This window comes from Gossypium hirsutum, chromosome A01 (assembly GCF_007990345.1).
Source record: "Gossypium hirsutum isolate 1008001.06 chromosome A01, Gossypium_hirsutum_v2.1, whole genome shotgun sequence".
NCBI classification, from domain to species: Eukaryota; Viridiplantae; Streptophyta; class Magnoliopsida; order Malvales; family Malvaceae; genus Gossypium; species Gossypium hirsutum.
In genome coordinates this window covers 10,108,524-10,123,470 of record NC_053424.1, presented here as the reverse complement: position 1 = coordinate 10,123,470, position 14,947 = coordinate 10,108,524, and the positions used below count along the sequence as shown (strand labels likewise).

The window sequence follows — 14,947 nt, the reverse complement described above, 5'->3', positions numbered from 1 at the left end:
AAGTCCTTGTACTTTTTATACATTTAAAATTTAATTTTTTTCAGGAATATCATAGGGACCTAGATCAGATTTTAGCCTTGCTAGGTGTTTTGGCTGCTTCTGGCCTTTTCTGTTTTAGTTTAGTTTTGACTTTGTGGTGTCGTGTACAAGGGTCTGCTTATATCTCGGACCGAACCCCATGTTACGTTTTATTTCAATTATGAATATATTTTTACCATTAAAAAATAATATATGAAATAAATTAAATTAAATAAATTGAGAGTAAACTACATTAGTGAGTTTATATTTTGATCACTCAACTATAAAGTGTTAATTAAATTATTCAAAAGTTTTCATTTTAAGTCACTAAATTATTCAAATTTTGATTTATAGATTCGTGATATTCAAAATTATTCTATAATAGGAATTAAATTGTAGCAAAAAAGTAAAATGAAAACTTCCAATTGATGCAGACGGTGTGAACAATGAAAGTCAATAATTTTAAAAGTTTTCAAATTATTTTATAATTTTTTTTAAAATTAAATGATTAAAATATAAAGTTACTAATAATTAAATAATCAAAACCCAAAATTTGCAAACTCAAATCAACCCCATCCCACTAATTAATCAACTTCAATATAAACCATAGGTTGTTGATGTTAGGAAGGATATGAATGAGTTTTTCTTTACCAAGGCAAACTGTTTCTATTTAATTGAACAAATGTTACAAGATTTAATATTTCCTACTATTATATACGTAGGCAATGAAAAATTTACCATAAATTACTAGCAAAGGGTCCATGGAATTAAAGATTATTAGAACATGAAAGGTGTAGGGGAAAGCGCTGGTAGGATCACTGGCACCGATTTTCGCCTGCAAATTTTACCCAAACAAGTCTTAATATCTAATTTACCACCCAAAAAACTCATACATGATAAATTGTACTGATTAAGATGTCTATGAAATTTATTTTGAGGAAATAAATAATAATAATCCAACCACGTATTAATTGTAGATATTTTCATGGTCAATTATGCCTGACCACACCTTCTCCTCCAATTTCCTTTTCTTTCTCTATCATCATTTATTAATATACGAAAAAAGATTTAAATCTAGTTTTAGCCCTTCCACTATGCTGAAATTTAGGATTTAGTCCCTCTAATTCTTTTCCCAGCTACTCCTTTAATTTAATTCGATACAATTTGATGCCCTTTACTTTTATAATGTTATCAATAAGTCCAAATTGTAAACACTTGAGCTACTGAACTTAGAATGATGCCATAAATTTATTTTTTTATTATTCGGTCTATGCAATTGGGACAACAAGAAAATTCAATTAAATATGTTCAACTAATAATAAATTTACATATTAACAGAATACTTTAAGATTGTTTAAAAAAATTCACAAGAACACTTTAACAACATCTAATGTTATTATTAGTTTGGATCTACTAATATCATTATAAAAAGTAGATGGTCAAAGATTTAAAGTGCGTTTAGTTGGATAGAAAATTAGAGAGATGGAAGGAGAGAGTGGAAGGAAAATAAATTTGGAGTACGTTTGGTAAGGAAAATAGAAAGAGTAATCATTTATGGATAAAAATTAATAATTTCAAACTAGAAAGATGAGACAAAACAAATGAAATACATATGTATATTAATTTAAAATTATAGATTTTTTAAGCCTCAATTAAACCTAAAAAATACCAATTGCTTACCCAAAACATCTCCCGGCGTTGACATAGCAACTAAATAACTCAATAATTTTATAATTTTTTATTTTCTTTTACCACAAAAATTTAAGGAAAGAAAAGGTTTAAATTACTTCTAAGAAAAAAAAAAGCAAATGAAATTACCCCGTGTCGTTATAGCTTCGAACATGAACTTTAGAACGTGAACCACCGGTGGTCTTCCTCTTCCCCACCTTATCTACCGTCGTTTTCGTCGCTTCCGACGGCGTTTTCTTCGCCATGACGTTATCCTCCGTTATCACCCGCAACGTAGGCTTCCACTGCGGACTCGTCCCTGTCCTTACCCTAATCTTCTTCTTCCTCAGATCTTCCGTATCTAAAGGCATCAAGGAGTTTGTCTCCTCCTTCTTTGGAGGCGTCTCCACCTCCTCCCTGATGGACACTTGAGGAGTGGTACTCCAACATGAAACCCAGTCCAAGAAAGATCTCATGGCAAACTATATAGATATGTAAGTACCTGAGCGTAAAAAGTTATGGTGGACAGAAAAGAAAAAGTGAAATGAGTGTGGAGAAGGAAAAGGGGGTCTACTTTATAGCGACCAACTGTTCACGAATTTAAAAGAAAAGGATTGGACTCTAATTTTCATTTTTAAGAAAACATAATAACCGCATATTGCTAATCCATTTAATTGCATTATAATTAGTTTTTAAAATTTATGGATAATTCCTGTTTTTAAGAATTTTGATGTCATTAAAATAGTATGTCATGAAATTTAATTCTTATATTTTTAATTAGATATATATATATATATATAATGCATAAGATTACACATGGTTGTACGATGTGCCGTGGGAAATGCCAAGAAGTGTGGGTCTGCCTTCGTTGACGGAGTGAGGGCTTGGATGCCCAGTTTGCACTCTAAATTTATTACGAGAAAAGAACAGTTTTTGTTTTATTCTTTAATTATTATTTTTTATTTCGGGTTATTCATGTGTTTTAAAAAGATTTCACAATTACAAAAAAAAATTGCTTTAAACTTTTTATTAATTAAAATTTTGATAAAATATTTTTTTTATTTCATTGTTGAAAACCTTTTATTAAAAACAATTCTGAACAATATTTCAAAATTTAAAAACTTGTAAAATTATTTTAAAATAATATTTCAAATTTCCGTAACTTTTAAAATGAATAAAACTTTTGATAAATTGTTTTTATATTTTAAAATTTTTTAAAAAATATATACAAAAATTTTATTTTAAAATAATTTAGTTTTAATATTATCAATAAAGTGTTATTTAAATTTTTAGAAATTTATTTTTCAACCTTTTAGTTTTAAGGAATAAGTAAACATCCATGTAAAATTTTAAACAAAAAAAAAACTTCAAAACTGTTTAAAAATTCTCTTGCAATTTCTTTAGCTCTAACTAAAATGAGGAAAATATAAAATATATGAGTTTGATTAAAAACAAACAAACCTAGAAGATAGGAAAAGTATTTAATCAAAAACGAAAATAGATTGAAAAAATTTTTGCAGTCAAAATTTAAATTAAATATATTTAAAAAAATTAACTCCCCTGCAAAATTTAAACTAATCAAAATTTACTAATTTTAAAAAAAATATTTAATCATATAATAAATTATTCTAAAACCATTAACTCCCTTACAATTTTTCCCTTTACACTATTCAATTCTAAATTTGCTTCAAATTTTATTCATAACGGAAAAAAATAGGAAATTTATATGATACGAATTAAATTTAAATTTAGTAATTTTTATTTTATGGATAGAATTGATTAAAATTCAAAAAGAATATAAATATATAATTTAATGCATTTAATAGACAATGTTAAATTTATTAATTTCCATTTTATTGAATTATATTATAAGAATTAAACTTAAATTTATTAATTTTTATTAAATGTATTTAATATAATTAAATATTTTAAAATTCCATATAAAAAAAATTAAACAATACACGTGTATTTCAATGGCTTACAAAGATGCAAAAAGAAAATAACATTTTTCTTGTTCAATAAAAATATGATTTTTATTTTATTTTACAACGTTTCACGAATGTTTAAAAAATTATGGGATTACCTTTCTGGTCACCGTAAAAGAAGAATTACATTTGTTAAATTTATTATTTCTAAAATTATTAATTTTTAAAAAAAGTATCTATTTAACTTTTTTTATTTATAAGTGATTATAACATTAGTTTAAAATTTTAGAGAGTTTTTTAAAGAATAAATCACTTTTGATTTTTAAAAAAAAATTAATGAATAATTAAATACTAGAAAAATAAACAGAAAAATATAATTACACCACTTGTCGCAATTTTAATGTATCTTATTTTCTATGTATATATGATATTTACAATATTTCTTTACTTAATTATAAAAAATAATATATAATATATACACGAGGTTCATGAGGACTTTTTTTTTGGTAATAAAAAAGATGCACTAAAAACAATGCCTATCTAAAACTACACTGGACCTACAATTTGTAGTCGCATCATAATTGAGGTGGTGCAGGACTTGCGGCATAGGAGAAGGGAAAAAGTGCAGCCCCGGATGAGTACCTAAAATCAATTTTGCCACAGTATTTGCTACCCAAGCACTTTAACCTTCCATTTGCGCCTACAAAATTCCTGTATTCTTTGACCAAAACAGAGAATAGCATCCATTATTCTCGATTTGCTCAGGAATCCTATCAAAGAACCGAATCGAGATTCGTTTATGGTTTCTGTGACCATTCAATCCAAAAGTAATGGGATCATCATCACCACGATGATCTTTCTTCAACTCTAAGCTTAGAAGACACCATTGAAATCTATTTAAAATGATAAATTGCTATTATATGCTATACTTTTGAATAGTTTTAATAAAAGTCAAAAAATCATCTGAAAAAAAAAATCAAGGTTGTCATGGGCAGGAGTAGTGGGCATAATTGAATATATATTTAAAATTTTGATATATATTTAAAGTCATCTCTAGTTAGCGCCGTTGATTACTGAGCTTAAATGAGTGCAAAAGATATTAAAAGTGAGGGATTCTAATAGACTTCGTATTCGAGAGGTAGAGTTGAGGCAAGAGATTCAAGAGGTACGAGGAATTGTTGTGGTTTCAAAAGTCCCATTCAACTTGGTTAGGATAGGTGTTGCATATACATTAGTGAAATTAATAGTAATGTAAAATATTGATTTAAATCACAAGATCGAACCAGAACTATATATATATAATCTAGAAAATATAAATTGAAAATAAAAACTAGATCGAAATTGTGTACTCGTAGGTAGGCAGAAATTTGACTGGTAGTTGAGGCCTGCTTTCACAATATCTTTAAGATAGATTCGGCCGCTCCTTTAGTGCTAGAGAAATGTTGGTCAACTATCTCCCAAGATACAACAATGAGATGAGTACAGCAGTAGCACGGTTGCAGTGATCAACAAACTGTAGCCTAGCTTTCTTCTATCACTGTAAACAAGTTCGAAATATACAAGCAAAAGATCTCAAAATTTTTGCAGGAAATAAAGAAAAATTCAATTTCCTTTTTCCTGTAGATTATTTCGGTTTTAAATGAAAATCAAAATGAAAGAACTTTTGGAAATTTTGGCTAATGGAGCCATTAAAAATTCAAATTAATGTTTGAATTAAAGGAGCCATTGACCTTTCGCATCGCCCACGTCGTGCGGGTGCAGGCAGAGCATTAGCTTAGTATTCCATAACCATCAAGTTGTTCATATAAATAAACATATTCCACACTTGATATCTAACCAATGTGAGATTAAGCTTTCCATTTTCCTCAACATAATTCACAAGTGGCTTACTTTGAGCATCAATTTTTCATTCACCACTCAATCATTTTGAGCATATAATATATTGTTGTAAAGGTCTCATGGGGTAGAATATAAAACCATAATTTTATGATTCAAATCTCCATCTTTACTAATCAAGAATACGCCTCAAAGCTTCCGAAAATCTATTTTTCTAACAATCCCCCATATGAACGAAATTGATAGTTTTAACCAAAAACATTGACCTGATGTGGTGATAGAATACGATCGATAGCTGCATAGTATAGGTAGGCATCAACCCTCGAACATTCCACGTGATGTCCTTGAACTGTTATGTCATTTGTGTAAAACATGACATACCTTACACAACTACCTCCATCGCAAGGTTTTAGTTCTCATGGGTATGTTTATATGACCGTGAACATCTCCTGATTCTGCAGGAGTGTGAGAGAATTATGCCCCAATAGTCTCCTCGAAGCGGTCCCACTTCACTCTCTCATAGGTGACTTATGTTGCTCAGCTCACCAAAACACACAACGACCATTAAAAGCATTGCTTAACCTATCCTACTTTTAATAACTGTTTATATCATAGGAACGGACTTGGGATAAGAACCCCTACAGTGACCTCATAAGGTCTATACAAGTAGGTTGTCCCTTTGAACCTAGATCTTGGGATCTCCAATCAACTAGGTTGGGTTTTCCTTCACATAGCGCTTTTAACTTTCATAGGCTTTAGTCTCATTCCTTTCGATGTTTTATCAACCTAATCTCGATTTAAGCCTTTAGTTAGCGGATTCGCAATATTATCTTTTAATTTTACAAAATCAATAGAGATAACTCCATTTGAGATCAGTTGTGTAATGTTATTATGTCGACGATGCGTATGTCTCGACTTACCATTACACATTACATTCTGTGCTCTACCAATTATTGTTTGGTTATCACAATATATGCATATTGTGGGCATAGGCTATGGCCAATTAAGAATATCCTCTAAGAAGTTTCGAAGTCATTCAGCCTCTTCTCTAGATTTGTCTAAAGCTACAAACTCAGATTCTATTGTGGATCTAGTTACAATCGTTTGTCTTGAGGATTTCTATAACATAACTCATCCAAATGAAAAAAACATATCCACTTGTGCCTTTGGTATCTTGAATATTAGATATCCAACTGGAATCGGAGAATCCTTCTAAAACAGTAGGATTTATGGAATAATGCAGTTCGTAGTCCCGAGTATATCTAAGATATCTCAATACCCTCATAATTACTTTTCAGTAGTTTTCCTCTGAATTGCTTGTGAATCTACTTAAATTGCTCACAGTGAAAGCAATATCTAGTCTAGTATAGCTCATAAAGTACATTAGACTGCCTATGACCCTTGCATATTCCACTTGGTCAACACTTTCACCTTTGTTTTTGGACAAATGTTGGTTCATGTATATTGGATTTCTGGCTATAGCAGAATCATCATTGCTAAATTTCCCAAGAACCTTGTCCACACTGTGTGATTGAGTCAATATGAGACCTTCAGATGACCTCTTGATTTGGATCCCAAAAGTCACATTAGCTAGTCTCATATCTTTCATGTCAAATCTTGAATTTAACATGTCTTTGGTACGCTTTACCATTTCATTGTTACTTCTAATAATGAGTATGTCATCAATATATAAGCATGTGATTATATATCCAATATCGGTAGTTTTGACATACACACATTTTACATTAATTAATCTTAAAGTTATTGTCATCATGACATTATCAAACTTTTCATGCCATTGCTTTGGTTCTTGTTTAAGTCCATACAAAGACTTCACCAATTTACAAACTTTCATTTCTTGTCCTGGAACTACATGACCCTTAGGTTGTTCCATGTAAATCTTTTCATCAATATCTCCATTTAGAAAAGCTGTTTTAACATCCATTTGATGTACTTCTAGATTTCGTAAAGCGGCAATTGCAAGTATCATCCTTATAGAAGTTATCCTGGATACTGGCAAAAAAGTATCAAAGTAGTCAATGCCTTCCTTTTGTTTATAACCATTAGTACCAGTAGCTACAACTCAGATACATTATAATAGTTAATCCCATAGTCTTTTTAAATTTGATGTACTTCTAGATTTCGCAAAGTGGCAATTGCAAGTATCATCCTTATAGAAGTTTCCTATTTACTGCTGATATTGCTACATAGACTTTAGTAGCTACAACTCTGATACCTATGCAATCATTCTCTGAACCATCAGCACCTCAGTCTTTTCAATTTGGATGAGCTGGTTTTAGCAAGGGTCGTGCTTGAAGATGATTTGGGCATGGCTCTTATCCTTAATGTCAAATCTGTGATCGAGTAAGACATGTTACTCATTGATGTTTCTATCGATATGATGATGATGCAGACTTTGAAGGCCCATCTTCACGTTCTTTTCAGGCTCCTTCTCAGTATGCAGTGGCTCAATATTATTATGTTGAGCCTAGTTCAGGTTGTGTGGTGCAGGCTTATTCTCCTCAGCCTGTGTCATCTACATCATGTAGTCCTTCTGGTCTTGGGGTGTCATATGCAGAGTATAGTGGTCCTAATTCTCATGCAAATCTAGCCACCATGGTTGCTACTCCTTGAACAGTGGTTGATCAAGCATGGTACCCTGACAATGGTACTACTACACATATGACTAATGATGCATCTAAATTGATACAGGCTCAGCCATATGATGAATTAGGTAGACTTGTAATTGGTGATGGTAGGTCTATTTTTATCTCTTAAATTGGTTCTTTTATCTTGAATTCTTTGGCAGTTAATGATGTTTTTCATATGCCTCAAATACATAAAAATTTATTTTCTATCTCAAAGTTTAATAAGGATAATAATGTTTACTTTGAGTTTCATCCCAATTGTTGTTATATGAAGGACATGCACACTCATCAGATCTTGCTGCAAGGTACTGAATATGGTTTATATCAGTTACAACCAGTTTCTTCCTATTTAGGCTTAGTGGCTTTTCATGTAACTGGAACTAAATCATGTACTCTTGACATGACTAATTTGGATTGTGGCATATGAGGCTTGGACATCCCTCAGCTGATGTTGTAGTTCAATGTTTGAGGTTCTGTAATTTGTCTATTCCTAGAGACTCACCTAGGTCACTATGTAGTGCTTGTGAGTTGGGCAAATCTCATAAGCTGTCATTCTCTTTGTCTCAAACAATGTATACTAAACCTCTTGAATTAATTGTTGCTAATCTTTGGGGTCTTACAACATGCTTTTCAAATGGAAAATAATATTACATTTCCTTTGTTGATGCTTTTGCTCGTCATACATGGATTTATTTCTTAACTAAGAAGTTTGATGCTTTGTTTGCATTCCTTATGTTTAAAAAACAAGTTGAGTTGCAGCTGGGATGCAAATTTAAGCAAGTTCAAACAGACGGTAGAGGTGAGTTCAGGAGCTTTATTCCACACCTTCAAAGCTTTGGCATTCATCATAGAATTTCTTATCCACACACTTCTGAACAGAATAGACTTGTAGAACGTAGACATCGCCAAATTGTTGAGACTGGGTTGGTGTTTTTAGCTCAGGCCCCACTTCCTTTGTCATACTGGAGTGATGTCTTTGCCACAGTAGTGTATCTCATGAATTGTTTGCCTTCAAAAGTACTAGGAGGACTTACTCCTATCATGAGGTTGTTTGGTAAACAAACAAATCTACAATCTCTTAAAGTGTTTGGATGTAGATGTTATCCTTTCTTGAGTCCTTATAACAATCATAAACTGCAATTTAGGTCAACTCATTGTGTATTCTTATGGTATGCTTACAACTATAAAGGGTATAAATGTGTGGATCATCGTGGAAGAGTCTACATCTCACGACTTATGAAGCTTGTTGAGGATGAGTTTCCCTTTCAAAAGTTAGTATCTAAATATGTTCAAGTTGTTGAATCACCTTGGACACTAGCCCCTCTTCTTGTGCTTGTTCAGTCACTAAGTGTTATAATTGACAACTCATCTGCTGTTGAGGTTGGTAGCTCCTCTCCCTCTAGTGAGAAGTCTATGGAACCTGATGATACAAATTAGACCTTCGACATTGGAGTCCAGTCCTTGCCCAAGCAAGTTACAAATGTTGAATCTGAGCATGTTGTAGGACCTGTTGATGTTGCAAAATTTTTGCTTAGTAACGTACATCCCATGGTCACAAGAAGTGAGGTGGGAGTCTTCAAGCCTAAGATCTATGTTACTGAATTAAGTATGATTAAACTTAAGAGCACTCATAAAGCCATGATGATCATTTCATGGCAAAAAGCTGTTGATAAGGAGTATCGGGCTTTAATCAAGAATGGTACATAGGAGTGGGAACATGCTCTAAAGTATCAAAATTTAGTAGGATGTAAATGGTTGTCTAAAAAAAAGAGGAATCCGGATGAGAGTGTTGCTAGGAATAAAGCTCGATTTGTGGCATAAGGTTTTTCTCAAGCTGTTGGTTCAAATTACCATGAAACCTTTAGTTCTGTTGTTAAAGCCAACATTATTTGCATAGTGCTTGTTGTAGTAATGTCTTAGCAGTGGAAAATTTGCCAAATAGATATGAACAATGCCTTCTCAAATGGCAAACTATTTGAAGAAGTGTATATGAGGCAGCCTCCTAGGTTTGAGGTTTGTGATTCTGAAGGCAATATTTTAGTGTGTAACCTAAAAAAATCACTATATGGACTTAAGCAATCCCTTTGTGTTTGGCTTGATACACTTAAGAACTTCTTAACTGATGCATTGGGATTTCAAAGTTGTAAGGCTAATTCCTCTTTATTTTTGAAGAAAACCTCAGCTGGATGTGTGTTTTTGCTTGTGTATGTTGATGATATACTTGTCACAGGAGCCCAAGAAACAGATATAACCGCTGTCTTGAGGTCTTGGGGATCTTCATTATTTCCTTGGTCTTGAGGTCAGCAGAGGAGTGTGTGGCATGCATGTATCACAACAGAAATATGCTCGTGAGTTGTTGGAACGGGAAAACACGAGCAAGGCTAAGCCAATGGATACTCCAATGGTTTGTGTGCCTACATTGTCTTCGCTTACTGGAACCAAGCTATCAGACGGAACTTTGTATTGAAGATTGTGGGCAGATTGCAGTATCTGTACTTAACTAGATTGGACATTTCCTTTGCTATCAACAAGGTCAGTCAGTATATGCACTCTCCTTATTATGAGCATTGGTGTGCAGTAAAAATGATACTAAGATATGTCAAAAGCACTACTGATTTTGGGCTAAAGTTTCAACCATCTGCAGTTACCTTAACAGGCTTCTCTGATGTAGATTGGGCAAGTTCATTAGAGGATAGGAAATCAACATTTGGTTACTGTGTGTATTTTGGAGCTAATCTTGTTGGTTAGTCCTCCAAAAAGCACACTGTTGTGTCTCATTATACAACAGAGACAGAATATCGAAGTCTAGCCAATGCCACTTTTGAGCTTGCTTGGTTTCAATCTTTGCTTACAGAAATTGGATTTATGTCTACTGGAGTGCCAACAATTTGGTATGATAATGTGAGTGTTGTCTCACTTATTGCAAATCTAGTTTTTCATGCTCGAGCTAAGTATATTGAGATTGACTTGAACTTTGTTCATGATAGAGTGTTACATAGTCAACTACAAGTTAATTTTGTACTAGGGAATGATCAGGCTGTAGACATTCTTACTAAGCCTTTGTCTGCTGGGAGCTTTCAACGCTTTAAAGATCAATTAAGTGTTATAGCTCTTACTGATTTTGAAAAAAAAAAGTAAGGAGGATGTTAGATAACAACTGGCAGTTAGTTGGTTTGTCAAGTTAGTTAGTATGTTAGTAGTTAGCTGAAGTCAATTGGTTGTTAGCTAGGTAGTTATTACTCTGTTGTGATAGTTACTACTCAATTCTGTATAAAAGGGTGCTAATGACTTGTGCTAATCAAAATAAGAAAAATGATTTGTTTCTTTATGTGAGTTTTTGGCATTTGTTGATAACTGAGAACATTAAAATAAATATTTTCCAACAGATTGACAATACATTAAAAAAAACCTTTTATACTTAAATAACATTAAGATAGTTGTAACTTAATAAGCAAATGCCTTTAAAACAGTAGCAAAATTAACAATATCCAAATAATAACAACAAAATAATAGCAATATAATAGCAAAATGATAATAAACAATAGTAAAACAGTAGCAAAACTACAACAAAAATTTTTTTAGCCAGATTCGGGCCTAGCCTGAGTTAAAAAATTCTACATAAGGCCCGGCTCATTTAGAAAACATACTTTATTTTTACCCTCGCACTTTTCAAGCCGGCCTTCAAGGCTAGGCGAGTGGCCCAACCCATGATCAGGTCTAGCTCTAAGTGACAATTCGATGATCGGTGCATTGGATCAATACCCATTGATGAGTAAAAGAACATACCTTAGATCTAAGTCGACCTAACGACCAATGTTGGAGATTAGAAAAAAAAAGTTGTTTGGATTTTGGTTCATGGATTCATAATGTTCAAAGTTGTTTCATGAAAAAAACTAAAGTGTAGAGAAAAAGGGAAGGATGCAGGTGGTACGAAAAGACAACCATACAACAAGTTTAACAGCCTAGTGACTTAAATGAAAACTTTCGAATAGTTTAGTGACCATTTTTTAACTTTTTGAAGTTTAGTGACCTAAATGTAAATTTAATAATAATTTAGTGACCTTGGGTATAGTTTACCCTAAAATTTTTAGTCTCCGAAACGGTGTTGCTTCATTCATGTCAATTAAAAATTTGCACACGTCTACTCGAACAAAATTCCCTTGCCTCATGTTTGTGCCCCTCCAATAAATTATTGAGATGTGGACTACATAATTATACACTAACTGAGTTTTGTCGTCAACGTTAGTTACTCTCCAGTTTTCTCTCTAGATTAACTTGAACAAATCCTTTCCAAATCCATTAACCTGCTATTGAGATTGCAGGGTAATGAATCAAACAAAGTTGCGTAACTTCAGTGATAGCTTATATTGGAGATTTTCTTTGGCTTGGATAATCCAATTTTCAATTAATTTTTTCATATTTGTTTTAACAAAACAAGTCTTCTTCGAATCAATTAACAAGATCTTCTTTCTTCGTTTTTTAATAGCATCATGGCTGGCTTTTAGCCTCCATTATTTCAAATATATGCACTTCTTTATAGATAACATAGCACAAAATCCAAAGGCAGAAAGAAAGTAGAAATACTTGAGATCCAACTAGACTGTTGCTTTATAATTTTCCCAGCATATGTAACAAGAAGATTAGATCAAAGGCAAGAACTACTAAAGTTTAATTGGCTTACTTCTCATAACTCCTAAAAGGTTGTGTTTCAGTTGAAATTTTGGATGGTAAATTTCTTAATTGAAAAGAGATGTTTGGTCGATAAAATTGCTTATAAATTACCAGATATTGAAGCCATCAACTTTAGTTAAAGTAACTTTGAATAGTAGGTGAAGGAGATGGAGATTAATTGCTAGGTTTGGTAAAAGAAAGTCAATTCCTTCCTCAATCCAGAGTTCAGTTAGTGTATAATTCATTGGAGGGGCACGAACATAGGATAGAGAAATTTTAATTTTTTACGTGGAATCCCAATATCTAAGAAAAAAAAAACAATCTCCCCCACAAATTTTCTTTTTATATTAACTTTTATTCGTATATCCGTAGAAAACCACATTTCTATTTATTTATTTTTTACTTGGATGAATTATTTATTTTTTTAAAAACTCAAAAGAAGACAACCGATCAAGAACCGCAATTAACCCTTTAAAATTTGATAAGACGAAAGAGTTTTTGATGTACCGGAAATTACTAAATCAAAGCTGTCGAGAAACGAAGTCGCCTTTCAAAAATATCAAAATGTTAAGCTATTTTCAAGGTTATGAGAAATTGCCAATTGTTAGGACTGTTATTTTATTTTATTTTTTTGGAATATTTGTATGGAAATTAATAGATATGTCGTATTTAGCATGCAACTTAAAGCCAGATGTACATTTGTTTTTTCTTTGTAGTTGATGTTGCAGATAAGCTCTCTTTATAGGACTCTGCATGCAGTCACTGTATTCAGCTTCATGTAGACGATTAATGTCGTGTGCAACACTACAATGACTGAAAGTCTCTGGTTTTGAAAGCAGAAAAAGACCCTTGAACAAATATTGCAGATTGGGTACGTGGAATCTGTGAAAATGTTGATGATCGTGATATATATATAAATATTTGTTGAGGACCGGCCGTGTTAGACTCTCAATATTGATCTTAGTAGTGATTTTGTCACTTGAATTACAAAAGAAAATGTCTTATCAAATGATTGATAAAATGACACATGATTATCATGCCGAGAATTAAAATCCAACCAAATGGAATTCTCTGAATCAGACTGGTATAATCCAATCCTTTACAAAAGTTGAAGTTGTAGTTGTAGTTGTAGTAGTTGTGATATTGTCAGTTATTAAAGGCCATATAGGATTATGGGAAAAGTCAATTTGGGTTAGCTTGAATACGTAATGTAATCTCAGGTGTGTAATTCTGGTTCATTAATGTCTTCTCTAATTACTTAGCTATCTTGAAAATGACAGTTATATGGAATCGGTTACCTTTTATATACCATGGTAAAATTTTGTCTATTGACAAACAAACCTTTTCGACTCAAATAATTCTGTGCTTAATGATAAAATTGATGTCTTTTAATTTTAATCTAAATATACTTTGATTATTAATTCATTTATACACTATAATAAGTTAATTTTATTTATATTTATTCTAATGTATGTTATTATCTTTCTTCAATAATTTTTTATATGAAATCTTAGGATTACACTCTAGCCCATGGTTAGGTGTTTATGGACTAGGTCGAACGGGTCTATGCATGATATTAACATATTTTATGGTGCCCATGCTTGGCCTGACCTACAATATAAGTCTAAAATTTTACTCAAATCTATCAATATTTATAAATAACTAATTTGATCTCATTTTAGGTCGACCTATATTATTTTTTAATATTTTAAAATATATATTTATATTATTTTAAAATTAACATTTAATAATTTTATGTATTTTTTATTTATTAAAATTTTATATATAGTCACCTTAAAAATTTTTTTTTTGAAAAATATTGCTCCGATTGGGCTTTTATTTAGAACCCAATACAAAAACAAAACACATAAGTCCAAGTAAAAATAAAAACATAAAAACGGCCCTACAATTTAGTGGCCCAAATATTGAAATAAACGGAAAAAGAACAATCTAGAAAAGAAAATCCTCATTGTTTGCCCAATCAGAAAATCTGTAGTCGTCCTTTCGTTTCATCTACCATTGCTTGTGCAAAAGACATTTCAGATTCCAAGGAAAGCTTTTACTCTATAGCTTTTGATATTCTTTAATTATTCTTTCCTTCTTTCTTTCTCTTTTCCGCCCATTCTCTGCATTCATTCTGCTTCTTTCCTGACTTTATTTCTGCATTTTTGTTGGGTTGCC

At 31.9% G+C, this 14,947-nt stretch overlaps 1 protein-coding gene across 1 annotated transcript; it reads right to left on the bottom strand.

The window, feature by feature from the left end:
- Positions 1–658: 658 nt before the first annotated feature.
- Positions 659–2,336, bottom strand: LOC107917033 (uncharacterized). The gene is made up of 2 exons (XM_016846424.2): positions 1,837–2,336; positions 659–853 (listed from the first exon to the last, which is right to left on the bottom strand). Exons 1-2 carry the CDS (start codon positions 2,160–2,162, stop codon positions 796–798), a joined length of 384 nt encoding a protein of 127 aa, XP_016701913.1. The 5' UTR covers positions 2,163–2,336; the 3' UTR covers positions 659–795.
- Positions 2,337–14,947: the final 12,611 nt, after the last annotated feature.

Coding starts and splice junctions, on each gene's coding strand:
- LOC107917033 (XM_016846424.2), bottom strand. CDS start 2,162: ATGAGATCTTTCTTGGACTGGGTTTCATGTTGGAGTACCACTCCTCAA. Junction 854..1,836: donor CGAAGCTATAACGACACGGG/GTAATTTCATTT, acceptor TAAAATTTGCAG/GCGAAAATCGGTGCCAGTGA.